A 14,558-nucleotide genomic window follows, 5' to 3' on the forward strand; every position below is an offset into this window, starting at 1 on the left:
CGTCACATCTTAGTGAGCCATCCACCAGCGCAGATACTCACACCTCAGTGGGTCCTAGTAGTCAGTTAGTTGGGTTGGTACGTGATGAGTCACCACACACAAGTGAGCACGAGCAGACACTGGTGGCAGGGGCAGCTGTGGAGAGTCCACGTCGATGGGCGCACTCCTCTCTAGACTCTGCACAGTTGGATGCAGATGCTGAACCCCGGGGGACATCCTTTAAAAAGAAAATGATCGAGGGACAGCAGCACATTTGCGAGGCACTGAAACTCCACAATAGAGGCGAGGATGGAGGAGTCCACCTCCTACATTAGAGAACTGGTGGCAGAGGTATGTGCGGGAATGTCTGTTATGGAGGGAAGGCTAGACTCCATTGAGCTTCAAGCACGGCTCACAAATGAGTCCATTCAGGCCCTGACAATGGCTGTTCAGACTCAGGGCGAACAATATTCTGCCGCCTTAAACAGACAGACAGAAACTTTACAACTGGACTTCCAAGGCATCACAAATGTCCTCCAAACTGTTGTCCAGCGCGGTGGTAGGAGTGATGTGGGCCTGGCTCAGGAGGCGGATGATGGCGAATGGGGACATGATAGTGGGGATGCCATTCAAAGCGCTCCCAGGTCTCTCCTGTTACCCCCTTCTCAACCAGTACCAGCAATGCTGCCTCCTCTCCAGGTAGCCGAGTCTGCCCCTGCACAGGTGCAGGTGGAGCAGTTTTTGGAGGAGCCCTCACGGGCTCCAAAACCTAGAAGGCAGAGGCTGAAAGCATCTAAGCAGTCAGCCATGAACATGAGCAACCTGCCACTACCTCTACAGAAGCCACAGGGGATGCACCACGTAGAAGTAGTTGTAAGAGACAGGCGAAGATTTTTTGATCACGAAGGGGATGCACAAGGGTGTCCAACAGACTGTCATGTTTTTCATTTATATTTGTTTTTTGTTAAATTCACATTAAGCGTTATCATTCTCACTACTACGGCCACGTCTTGCCCATTCTTGAATGCTTTTTGTGATAGCGCCCTTTCATGTGCTTCATCATGAACAGCGAGACTTGATGCCACCCAGTGGATATGTTTACAGTGGATGTATGTGCAGTTGTAGGACTGTTTTGTGCAGGGGGTGGCGGGGGCGGGGGGGTCTGGTGTTGGCGCTGCTTTTTCCAGGTGTCTGAGGACTGGACTATCCTCACTTTGCAGATGTCCTTATGAGATTCATTCAAATATCAGTGACTCCCTGGCTTCACGAGCAGCCAGGTGAGCCGCTGCTCTGCCGATGGGTTCCTCCTGCTCCTCCTCCTCCTGCTCAACGCTCATTGCAGATGTGGATGCTGCATGAGGGCATGGGGCCTTTTCATCCGGTAACTCTTTGTTGCGCCATGTTGTGCAGGACACAACACACGACTATAATTCGACCCACTCTATCTGGTGCATATTGAGGCTCTCCCCCAGACCCATCCATGCACTGAAATCGCATCTTCAGCAATCCTATCGCATGTTCAATTACAGACTTGGTGGTGATGTGACTGTCCTTGTGTTGATGTGGTTCCTCACTGATGGGGTTCGCCGAAGGTGTCATGAGCCACGTGTGCAGGGGGCATCCCTTGTCTCCGAGGAGCCAGCCCTCAAGGGTGTTCGGTGTGTGGAAGAGGGGCGGGATGTTGGATTCCGTCAGAATGAAGGAATCATGGCAGCTGCCAGGGAATCTGGCACACACGTGAAGGAATCTTTTCCGGTTGTCACAAACGAGCTGAGCGTTGATGAACAGTCCTGGCTCGTGTGCAATCAATTGCACCCTGTACCCGTGGGAATCCAGCCACAGCGTGGAATCCCACTGCCCTCTCCGACTGGCTGAGGTTGTCCATGGGGAAATTGACGTAGTGGGACGCCATGCGAAACAAACCATCCGTGACCTGTCTTATGCACTTATGGGCAGACGACTGAGAGATCCCAGCAATGTCACCGGTGGGGCCCTGGAATTATCCAGAGGCGAAGAAGTTGAGGACAATGGTCACTTTAACAGCAACGGGCAATGAGATGCCGCCAGGCCCAGCCAGGAGCAGCTCGGCACGAAGGCTGCAGATGTCTGTGGCCACCTGGCGACTCACTCTGAGCCTTCATTGGCACTGCTCCTCAGAGAGGCCCTGGAAGCTGAGCCTCGGTCTGTAGACCCTCTGACGAGGGTAGTGCCTCCTGCGATGTCGGTCCCTCTGTTGTTCCCCTCTCTGCTCTTGTGCAGGTCCCTGTGGCGCAATTCTGTGTTGTGGAGCTGCAAGTGGCGGAAGTGCACGCCATGCCTGGCGAGGACGGTGATGTTCCTCCTCCTCGGATGTACTGGTGAATGCAGCCATTGTGCCCCCCATTCTGATGTTGTCAGTTTGAGGGGGTCCAAAAAGTCGGTAAATATGTGTAAACAGAACAATTCTGAGTGCAAACCAAGAATTTTCAGTCCAAACACAAAGATCTCCCAGCCAAACATTTGTCTGAAAGAACTGAGTGTCCTGCTGCAATTACTCACCTTTTATCCTCATCTGTCAAATAGGGGTTTAAATGGCCAAATGGCTGCTGGCTGGAATCCGCCTAGTTTCCCATGGCGTGCTTCACACAGCACGGGAAACACGATGAGGCAGCGATGAAATCACTTGCCAGCACGATTAATTACATCAAGGCAGATTTCAAGTACTTTTAAGTACTACAATTGTTGGTTTAAATATCTTAATTGCCAGCTGGGTCGTGCGTGTTTTTCGGCGGGCTGGAGCCGGGATTCCTTCCTACTCCAGAAATGCCTGATTTTGTTTGCCCCTAACGCATCCGGACTTTGAATTTAAAATCATGCTCTAGATGTTTTATTACAAAAAATCTTAGGACTGCTTCATTACTGACCCTGACTGACAGGAACTTTGCAGGGAAAATACCAGTTAGGATTCCCATTTCTGATCACTATTTAGTGACTCCTGCTGGGAGCTGTGCAGGTGAGGATAGGATCAGGTTCAGCTGCGGCTCCCTTCCATGATTGACACTCCCTGTCTCGGCTCAGACATGAAGAATGGGCCACTTGGGGGAGTCACCAAAAGGCTGTGGGTATCTGTGGGACGGTAACTCAGCATGAGTCTTGCCTGGATACATGCAGCTCCAACAATACTCAAGAGGCCCAACACTATCTAGGACAAAACAGTCTGCTTGATTAACACCCCATCCATCATCTTAAACATCTATCTCCTCCACCACTGGCACACCGTGGCTGAAGTGTGTACTATCTACAGAATGTACTGCAGCAACTCACCAAGGCTTCTTCAGCAGCATCTCCTAAACCCCCGACCTACACCACCTAAAAGGACAAGGGCAGCAGGTGCATGGGAACCTCCAAGTTCCCCTCCAAGCCACACAGCAACCTGACATAGCATCATCCCTTTATTGTCACTGGGTCGTTAGGTAGAATTTTGACCTAACAGCATCGTGCGAGCACCATCGCCACACGGACTGCAGCGGTTCAAGAAGGAAGCGGCCCACCACCACCTTCTCAAGGGCAAATAGGGATGGGCAATAAATGTCCACCTTGCCGGTGAAGCCCACATCCCGAGAATTAATTTTAAAAAGTCACTACATTCAGGATAGGAGGGGAGAACTTTGGAAAGAAAATAATTTTAAAAAAGAATGTAACACAGGAAACAATAACTCATTAAATAGCATGCAGATAAAATAAATCAAATATGTAGCCTCACTAGTTTTGTTTTCCTTTACAACATAGTCAATAGGATAAAATAACACTTAAAAATATTGTGTTCTAAAATTATTTGTAAGTGATCTTATTTGATCGCATGACCTTAATAAAAGAATTTTAATAGCTTTATCCTGAAATATGCAACAGAAACAAATCCCCAGCAATGCCATTTCTCTCTTTAAAGTTGTGAATGAACAAAATGTTATGTACGATGGCGGCCTTACTGAGCAGGGTGACCGTGAGTGGGCCTTTTCTGAAGGGAGAGCCTACAATAGGACATTTCTGTGTTCAGTCTCATCTCTTCGGAATCCCTGCTGTTTCCCTGCAATGAACAATATGAGGTGCTGGGGTGTGGGATGTGCAGCTGACAGAGTCTGAGCAGCTGAACTCAGTGTTGAAAACAGTGCAACTCAGTTCCTCCAATTTGGAAGGCAGTAACTGTGAGGTAGAATGTTTGTTTGTTTTTGAAGGATTTTTAGACTTTTCAGTATCTGTTTTAAGGAAGCTAAAGGATTGACTTCAACCTGCTAAAGGAGCTGAGTTTGCTTAAAATAAACTGTTAAACTGACTGTTCAAGATGGCATGCTGGGAAGGTTGACCAAATTCGAAAAGTATTTATGCAGATCGTCTGGAAGGCTATAGATAAGGATGCCTTGAAAGACTGTGGGAATCCGTCATGAACAATAGGTGCTATTTGGTAGCATCAGTCTGTGTAACCAATGGGAAAGAGATTGGAAAGTTACTGGATAGCTTGTTTCTGTCAGCAAGGATAAGAGCAGCCATTTTAAAGTGAAAGAAAAGACAGTCCTAGAGACCGACCGGAGACGGTCCTAGAGACCGACCGGAGACGGTCCATGGGACCGACCGGAGACGGTCCTAGAGACCGACCGGAGACGGTCCTAGAGACCGACCGGAGACGGTCCACGGGACCGACCGGAGACGGTCCTAGAGACCGACCGGAGACGGTCCACGGGACCGACCGGAGACGGTCCTCGGGACCGACCGGAGACGGTCCTCGGGACCGACCGGAGACGGTCCTAGAGACCGACCGGAGACGGTCCTAGAGACCGACCGGAGACGGTCCTCGGGACCGACCGGAGACGGTCCACGGGACCGACCGGAGACGGTCCTCGGGACCGACCGGAGACGGTCCTCGAGACCGACCGGAGACGCTCCACGGGACCGACCGGAGACGGTCCTCGAGACCGACCGGAGACGGTCCAAAAGAACACCACGCAGGATGACGAAGGATGATTAACCTCTCAGATTCCCGAAGCAGAACAATTGGCCATTCTGAGTTTCGAGTTGTACTTCTAATTAAGGTTATATGTCTCTATCTGTAAAACGTGTTGTATTTTAATGTTAATAAAACCATCATTTCAGAAAAGTTTGAACCTTGGTTGATTCTTACTCTGATTACCCTAAAGAGTAAAATGATTTAAAACAAAGACCAAACATTTTTTTAAAAATGTGTATTTTGGCAAATAATTTGGGATGGAGCCACTGTGGGGCATTATTCAAAACTATCACTTTTTTAAATTAACCAATTTAATTGAACACATTTATCTGCATACCTATTTGCTTCAGCTTTGGCCTTCAGATCAATTCTGGCTTGTTTAGTTCCATAATTCATTACAACTCAGCTGAACGGCATCAATAAATATAGCAAACAATTTTACAACACCAAGTTATAGTCCAGCAATTTTATTTTAAATTCACAAGCTTTCGGAGGCTACCTCCTTCGTCAGGTGAACGATGTGAAAATAAAAATAATCAGCGGTCTGTCAAACAAGTCAGCAGAACACGCCAGGAGTAAAAGCTAAAACAAAGTCAAATCAGAATCTAGGGCCCCGATTTTGAATGGGGAGCAGGTATGGTCTGCGCGAGTCCTGAAACGGCCAGAGCCCGGGGATGTGGGAGGTCATTTCCATAAATTTACTCGCTGACCGGCTCGAATTTGGCCAGATCCACTTTCTGGCCGGCGGGCAGGGGTGGGAATTTGGCAAAAGGCGGTCGCAGCCGGGGGCCCAGCTAAGTAGTGGGGGGGGGAGTGCCTCTGGATGTGAACAGGAGGACATGGGGTGCCAGGGGCAAGGGGGGCCTAAGGCTTCCTTGTGAGGACCGGAGGGGCACTCCTGGTCCACAAGGAAACTAAAATGAAATTTTAAAATTTATCTGCCTGGGCCTCTTCTGGCCCACGATCCCCCTCCTGAGAGGTTTGGCCTGATGAGGAAACCGTTACTGCTCCCCTGATCAGGCCTGCAACTATAATTCCCAATCTGCATATTTAAACAGGACCCCGCTTCCTTCCCGCGGGTGTCCTGTTCACCTGCTCAAAACAGCAGGTTAACATCGGAATATGGTGGGAAGCCAATGGGATCAGAGGGGTAAGTCGGTGCCCTCATTTTTAACTGTCCTCCCGCCTCTGCCTGGTTTCTGCCAGACAGGGGGAGTTAAAATCAGGGCTTAGTTGTTTCTATCTTTCAGTATTTTGTGCACTAGGCCGTTAAGTTGAGTTAAAAATAACAGACCAAATACAGAAAGTTAAATCTTTGTGCTAAAAGCAATTGTAAAGCGTAACTAATCTGGCATTTATTTCAATGTCAATTATTTATTTGCGTAACTTGCTTAATTGTAAGAAAGTCTCCAGTCCCATGAGACAATTAAGCAGAAGGTAGTGTATTCACCCATATGTTCAGATTTTGACTGCAGCAGAATAGCACTAAATGTAGCAATCCCCAAGTGCACTCAGTAAAAAAATGTCTCCTGTGCACTAATGCATGTGTCTGCCAGCAGTCTTGGTATTTATTCTACCCATGGGAACCATTTATGACTTCAAACATCCAGATAGCCTAATGTTCATTGCTTAACTGAAATAGAAGACCTTACAGCCAAGCAGACCAGATGTATAGTAGCCCAAGGACAGCCTGACGTTTAAAAATTGCAATATGTTAATGTCACTTCACTATGCAGCTACTTAGGTGCTCGTGTTGAGTATATAAATTACATCGCGCTACCAACTTTAAGCCAATGTGATTGATAACTGATATTTGAAAATACAAATATTAATCTAGTACTAAGCGAGTTGTTGCATTTGGCATTGCTGCAGAACCACAACAGCTGAAAAGCGTCATTTAGGTTTCAGCTTTGTCTCAGTGGTAGCACTCTCACCTCTGAGACAGAAGGTCGTGGGTTCAAGCCCCAGTCTAGGACTAGAGCACATAATCTAGGTTGACATTTCAGTGATGAGATGGTAAACCAAGGCACCAAGGCCCCATCTGCCTGCTCAGGTGGATGTAAAATATTCCATAACACGATTAATTCTCGTGTCCTGGACAACACTGATCCCTCAATTAATACCACCAAAAACAGATTAACTGGTCATTTGTCTCATTGCGGTTTGCGGGAGCTTGCCGTGCACAAACTAGTTGCCACATTTGCTTACGTGACAATAGTGACTATGCCTCAAACGTAATTCACTGGCTGTAAAGCACTTTGGACATCCTGTGGACAAGAGTGCAGCTGTATAAATGTAAGTTCTTTCTTCATAAAATCTTACAGCACAGAAGGCGGCCATTCGGCCCACTGTGCCTTTGCCGGCTCTTTGAAAGAGCTTTCCAATTAGTCCCACTCACCTGCTCTTTCTCCACAGTCCTGAAAATTTTTCCTTTAAATTTGTCTTATTTCTTAATAATCAGCATTAATCACATATATTCCATCCTAGAATTTGGTTTCCAGAATAATAATCACAATCATTCAATAATGCAACTCTTCTTGCCAGATTATAGTCTCCACCTTTTGATTCAAATCATCTGATAATTCAATTATTTTTTGCACTAAATTCCCGCTTTGCTCCGATATTTGTATTGCTAAATTTAAATTGTTGGATAATTCAATTTTTTTAGCATAAAAATGACTGAAGTTTCAGGAATAGACGATACACAAAAATGTTTTTTCCTACATTTGTTTGCTGCACCTTCCCTTATTTAGTCAAGATATTTGTTATTGATATAACTTAACTGTAATGCAATTTGTGCAAAAAGTGACTGCATTTGGGTCCTGAAATCATTCAACAATACCAACTATTCATGCCAAAATGCTCTAGAATGATTTGCTTCTTTAAATGCCAACCTTGTACACTCCTATGTTGCATTGGTATAACTTTGCTGTCATGTAACAGCAGAACAACTGCACTTTTGGCCTGGAATCCTTAGTGGCTAAAAATTACTGTTGGGTTATTAAAATAGTGGACAGATGAATGTCATACAAACATGTTAAGCATTTGTCGCCTGTTATCAACATCAGTAACTTCTGGTCTCATTGCTCCACATGCATAACACACTGAATTCAATTTAACTTACATGCTTGAATTTAGTTTATTGAAAGTCAACAATTATTTCCAATAAATCTGATTTTTGCCACAATGTTTTTTTGTGCTTCAAGCTGTCAAAATCAAACTTGCAAATGATTTGAGTAAGCTCAAACGTAACATACAACTCACCATTTCGACTTTCTTCATCAATTGCTACAATTGTTGCTGGAGGACCTGATCTCGCCAGCTTGCAATCTGTCAGTAGCAACAAAAAAATTATATACATGTATGTATATATACACACACACACACACACACATACTTTCAATAAAGACCACATCTTAGATGCTTAAAGTTAAGCTCAAGTATTTGCACAATTTTAAAGGGCTAAAACAAGTTTTATTCCATTTTTATTGAACCAAGCTTCATACAGAATCAATAATTGGAAAACACAGTTTAAGAAAGGTAGAGTTTGGATATATTCTGCAACCTCTCTCTCTTTCCCCATCCTTTCCTTATACACATACTTTTCTCATATGCAAACTTTAATTGAGTACTATGTGCCCATTGAAAATAAATAGATTAACTTAAAGGCATAGTATGTAAAGTATTAAGATTAGCTGATCAAAAACATTTTAAGATGTTAAGCTTATGTAACTTCACTATTCACCATCTTACCCTCAAACTGCCAGTCTGGAGTCAAAGTTCAGTGTCACAAAGATTGAGGCAGCACAGCCATAGTGGAAGAAAAGAAAGCATGACAAATTTTCAGTTGGTTAAAATAGAAAATTAGATTTCAAAATGAAAGCAAGAATTGAAAGGTACAGTTAAAAATAAGTTTCAGGAAAAGAAAATTGATCAACAAGTCCTAACCACAATTTCTATCTGTAAACAGAGCCCTAAAGTATGTAGTTCTCAGCAAAACTGCATCCTGGTTCTAATGCCCATCTCAAAGAACAGAAAAGGGAGGCTATGTATGTGACGTCACTGAAGATCATTATTGTTCCTGTGTTTATTTTTATATGTATTGATGCTGCCTTCCTCAATCAAAATCTAAGCACTTTTGTAAGGAAAACTAAAGTTAAATTTAGATTAGTTTAAATTATTAGCAAAGGAGTAAACAAGGAAAGCAAAATAATTTGCATGAGATTTTTAAAAAATCAAAAATGCAAAACTATTAATTTGTTTATGATTAATGCATGTAAAATGTTTTGATACATTCAATTTAATCTTAATATCTCATACATTCCAACCAGCAGTGCTTCACATCAACAGCAACATTTCTTTAGCTTTTTCAATGCATCAGTAGCTGGCCTCCAAAATCAGCATTTTGCAGCCTTGCCCTGGGATTTTAATGCGTTCATGTGCAATCAGCGAAGTCTGTGCAAGTGCAAACACTGACAACCTGTGTGCAGATACTAAACACGTACATTAAGTTTTCAGTGTTCACACATGTGCAAATCATCACATTTGCATGAGTAGGGAGAAAAACATGGATCAATCCCATGCTGGCTCATCGGCATTTGACAGGAGACAGATTGGGGATTTAGGATTGGTGGAAGGGGGTCTGCTTTATATCTTGCCTCAAGGATGTCAGAGAGAAATAAGTAATTGAAAATGGCAATAACATCATAACAGTTCCGTTCCAGCCTTATCTAGTGATGATCTTTTGAGATGTGGCTACATTCTTTAGATACACTTTACCAAGGTATTCCTTGAACAATTGCAAAGTCATTTCCATAGATCTCATCAGTGCTGGTCCTTGATCAGCTTGGTCGAGGTACATTTGAGCCATGCAGGAGCGAATTCTTGGTAATTCTTCCAATATTTAGCAGTATTCCCTCCCTTCTCAAATGAATAACCCAAGGCTAGCAAATTCATCACTAAGTGAAAAGCGAAATGCAGACACCAGTTAAGAGCTTGAGTCAAACTCGTCACTTCATATTTAATGGCCCACCATAACCATCTGAGAATTGTTTTTAAAGGTAATTGATCAGTGAGGGAGCCATCACAAATGCAATTTTTAAAATGAGAGACTGTAGGATGTCAAAAAAAAACTAGAATGGGGAAGTGTTAAGGAGATAATTACAGTTTATTGAAGCAGAAGCCTTAACTAGGGCTGGTTATGTCAGAAATTCTATCCATGGTATCATGAATTTGATGTCACAAAATATCCGCTCCGAGGCAGCATTTAATCAGCAGTCCTACAACATAAATAGGGACAATAAGAGGAGACAGAGAGTATACCCAGAAGTATCACTCTCCATTTGCAACATTTAGGGTTTTGAAGGAGTTCAATAGAACAACATCCGTTAAAGGACAAACATTTGACACTTATTGCATTAGGAAACTGAGAAGGATAAAGTATCACATTTAGCTGGTGTAAAAAACCATTGCAAATTTAATTTGTACGCAAGCTCTGAAAATAGTACGTTGCAGTAGCAGATCTGCCAGTGCATTACTTGCAAGTAGTCTGGGGACTGCAATGCAGCGGTGACACTTAGCTGTTGGCCTGATCTGTCACATTAAAGGTAAAGTAGTCCCTGTGGCAATCCAGGTAACTGTAGTTACTTGCAGATTACTGAGGTGAATTAGAGGTTAGTAAATTGCTTTAACACTTCAGGACCCAGGTCAATCACTGGTTTACTTTTTTTTAAACCAAAGAAGATTGTTTTAAATCTGTGACATCAGTATGATGTATACTCACTAGGTACAAAATTTATACTAGTTCAGGTGGAGATAATTAGTTGGCTTCAAAACCGAACTGTTTTTTTCTGACATGTGAAGTAACATTAAATAAAGACAGGCGGTCGGTCTCTCTGATCCCAGCCTACATCTCACCCCCCCTCTCTATCTCACTCCCTCAGTTTAATGCACTCTCTGAAGTTTATAAGATTCAAAACCTCAGTAAACCTTTTAACTTTTTTTTCTCTTGTATTTCAAAATTATTTGAACTTCCTGAAAGTGATAGGAGGTAAAGGAAAATATCTCAACAGTACAGCTGACTGAACAGTTCCGATACATCCTGGAAAATTAAGTACACTGCACAATCCAAGTTCAGTTCATGGAGTCATAGTCCGAGGAAAAAATATCAACTCCAATCCCAGGATTTTGGAGAGGCTGAGGCCTTCAAGTAAAAATTTAATAAAGACATAAAAGACAATTTGATAAATGGAATCATGTTATTGTGAGATGTTTCTTTAATCTTAATCTTGTATAAAGCTTATTTTGAATATTGGAAATTTTAGTTACTGAAGATAACAGTGGATAAAAAATATCAAAGCATTTTGAGTGATTTGTGGGAGCACAGTAGCCGGCAGATGGCCACACTGCATTATCCCAAGGTTTTTTTTATTTGTTCATGGGATGAGGGCGTCGCTGTCAAGGCTGGCATTTATTGCCCATCCCTAATTTCCCTTGAGGTGGTGGTGGTGAGCCGCCTTCTTGAACCGCTGCAGTCCGTGTGGTGAAGGTTCTCCCACAGTGCTGTTAGGTGGGGAGCTCCAGGATTTTGACCCAGCAACGATGAAGGAACGGCGATATATTTCCAAATCAGGATGGTGTGTGACTTCGAGGGGAACGTGCAGATGGTGTTGTTCTCATGTACCTGCTGCCCTTGTCCTTCTAGGTGGTAGAGGTCGTGGGTTTGGGAGGTGCTGTCGAAGAAGCCTTGGCGAGTTGCTGCAGTGCATCCTGTGGATGGTACATACTGCAGCTACTGTGCGCAGGTGGTGAAGGGAGTGAATATTTAGGGTGGTGGATGGGGTGCCAATCAAGCGGGCTGCTTTGTCCTGGATATTGTCGAGCTTCTTGAGTGTTATTGGAGGTGCACTCATCCAGGCAAGTGAAGAGTATTCCTTCACACTCCTGACTTGTGCCTTGTAGATGGTGGAAAGGCTTTGGGGAGTCAGGAGGTGAGTCACTCACCACAGAATACCCAGCCTCTGACCTGCTCTTGTAGCCACAATATTTATCTGGCTGGTCCAGTTAAGTTTCTGGTCAGTGGTGAGCCCCAGGATGTTGATGGTGGGGGATTCGGCGATGGTAAATCCAGTTGAATGTCAAGGGGAGGTGTTTAGATTCTCTCTTGTTGGAGATGGTCATTGCCTGGCACTTGTCTGGCGCAAATGTTACTGCCACTTATCAGCCTAAGCCTGGATGTTGTCCAGGTCTTGCTGCATGCGAGCTCGGACTGCTTCATTATCTGAGGGGTTGTAAATGGAACTGAACACTGTGCAATCATCAGCGAACATCCCCATTTCTGACCTTATGATGGAGGAAAGGTTATTGATGAAGCAGCTGAAGATGGTTGGGCCTAGGACACTGCCCTGAGGAATTCCTGCAGCTATGTCCTGAGGCTGAGATGATTGGCCTCCAACAACCACTACCATCTTCCTTTGTGCTAGGTACGACTCTAGCCACTGGAGAGTTTTCCCCCTGATTCCCATTGACTTCAATTTTACTAGGGCTCCTTGGTGCCACACTCGGTCAAATGCTGCCTTGATGTCAAGGGCAGTTACTCTCACCTCAACTCTGGAATTCAGCTCTTTTGTCCATGTTTGGACCAAGGCTGTAATGAGGTCTGGAGCCAAGTGGTCCTGGCGGAACCCAAACTGAGCAGGGTGATACTCTCACTATAAATATCAGCTATTGTGTGTGTCACACAGTGTGATATCTTTAACTTTGAAACCGCTTATCTTACCACATAGTTGCTTGTAATGAATTTTCAATTAAATGCATGCTCCACATATTGAATCTAATGTATAATAGACATATTAGCAGATTTCCCATGACATTGTTCATGGTATATCAGAAGATGCATTGTTTTATAAGGACAAGAATGTTAAAGCCATAATGCATATGGTGTTATTCTGCTGCTAAAGTCCTCTAAAGGACACAAAATCTAATTGTTGTCAAGTAAATGTAGGCTTTGTTCAATCAGAATTTACCTGCTTGGGAAGAAGGAACTACTGACTCAGAATGCTAAGTGCATAAATTCAGCACACAAATCCTAGTATAAAACAGGCATTAGAGAATTGCATGCAAAGAATAATGGCAATTAGTTGCCATTTGATGCTAGATTGAGTCACCTAGTCGTGGATGAGGTGAGATCCAAATTCCACTATGTCACGAACAAGAACTGAGAAACGTGAAACTGACAAACCAAAGTACAAGTCAACGTCATTTACTTATTACCATCTTCTATTATGAAATGTCCAAAATCAATAATTGGACTTTTCTTACATTATGTTCTTCTGTCAGTCTAACATCTTAGTCCTCTGGTAATGTACTATTCCAAGATAACATGAAAATGGTTCATTTTCAGGAAATAGGACCCTTTGTGTCATTTAATTGGGAAAGAAATCAGAAGTCACTCAAGTCCACCAAGGACTTTTTTCCCCCCAATTTGGAAAATGTGCTTTGTATACAGTGTGTACAATTCATTTTTATAACAAGGCAAAGAACAATTATGCTTAGCAACTTTTCACACATTTATGGTTCTACATGGTTGCACTCAAATTATTGCTTGTTTAGTTGAAAAATGAAATTATACAATTACATGCCAATCCTATTTTTTCATAAATGTACTTTCAACTGTAAACACAATCACATTTCAACTGGATGGTGTCATTTCTGACCTGGCTATAAATTTAGTATTGCATTAACATGAAAAATCCATGGCTCCTTGACAATTCATGGCAACAGTAGCCTGAGGAGCGAAACTGACTAGAAAGCTGGCGTACATTGCTAACAACCCCATGACAATTCTCTCAACATGTTTGCTTCTGGCGTTTGGAATAAAATCAATTGTAACTACCCTCTCAAGCTCCAGATGTGCTCAACATTCACCTCATAAATTGAAAGGTACAGATGGTTTAAACCTATTTTAGAACATAAACGCATACAAAGTTTGGTACAATTTTGATTTTCTGTTTGCATACGTTAATGTTAACTACTTTTTAATTACAGTAATTAGAAATAATGCTGGAATGTGACACTTATTTCAATAATTCTAATGATTTATCATTTATTTTCATGTTTGCATTTCCAAAAACCTGTGTTTGTCAATTATTTAAATAACACATTAAGATTATATTGGCTACAAAAAGAATAATATTTGAACAGAGCAGAAACATTACATTAATGATTTTTTTAAAATAGTGAATTCTAGCCATGCACTTCATGGCCAATCATTTGACCCAAGGGCAATTGAGCAACCATTTCTATCTGTGTTACAATTAGCGCTGCTACTTTTCAATCTTTATATTTTTGGTAATTGTTTGATTATAATATGGCTTTGTTTGGAAACACTAAAACAAGTTAAAGAGAAAACACATGCACTTACCAATTTAACTTCTTTCTAAATTCAGTTACTTACAAAACACGTAACACTAATTATCACTTGCAACTGTTAAATCTTCCATGACATCATCTTCCACCAAAGGATTTCAATTACAATCAAGATATTCCTGTAATATTTTCTGTCCTCTGTTCATTTTCTTTGGTAAACACATACAGAACAGCA

The 14,558-nt window shown here is 42.8% G+C and overlaps 1 protein-coding gene across 1 annotated transcript in view; it reads right to left on the reverse strand.

Moving 5' to 3' along the window:
- Window positions 1-14,558, reverse strand: part of pcdh15b (protocadherin-related 15b) — a 591,688-nt gene that overhangs the window by 529,619 nt on the left and 47,511 nt on the right. The window contains exon 2 of the mRNA XM_068002764.1: window positions 8,222-8,287. Within this exon, the coding sequence (XP_067858865.1) occupies window positions 8,222-8,287 (66 nt within the window). The remainder of the gene's footprint in view (window positions 1-8,221; window positions 8,288-14,558) is intronic.

This window comes from Heptranchias perlo, chromosome 21 (assembly GCF_035084215.1).
Source record: "Heptranchias perlo isolate sHepPer1 chromosome 21, sHepPer1.hap1, whole genome shotgun sequence".
NCBI classification, from domain to species: domain Eukaryota; kingdom Metazoa; phylum Chordata; class Chondrichthyes; order Hexanchiformes; family Hexanchidae; genus Heptranchias; species Heptranchias perlo.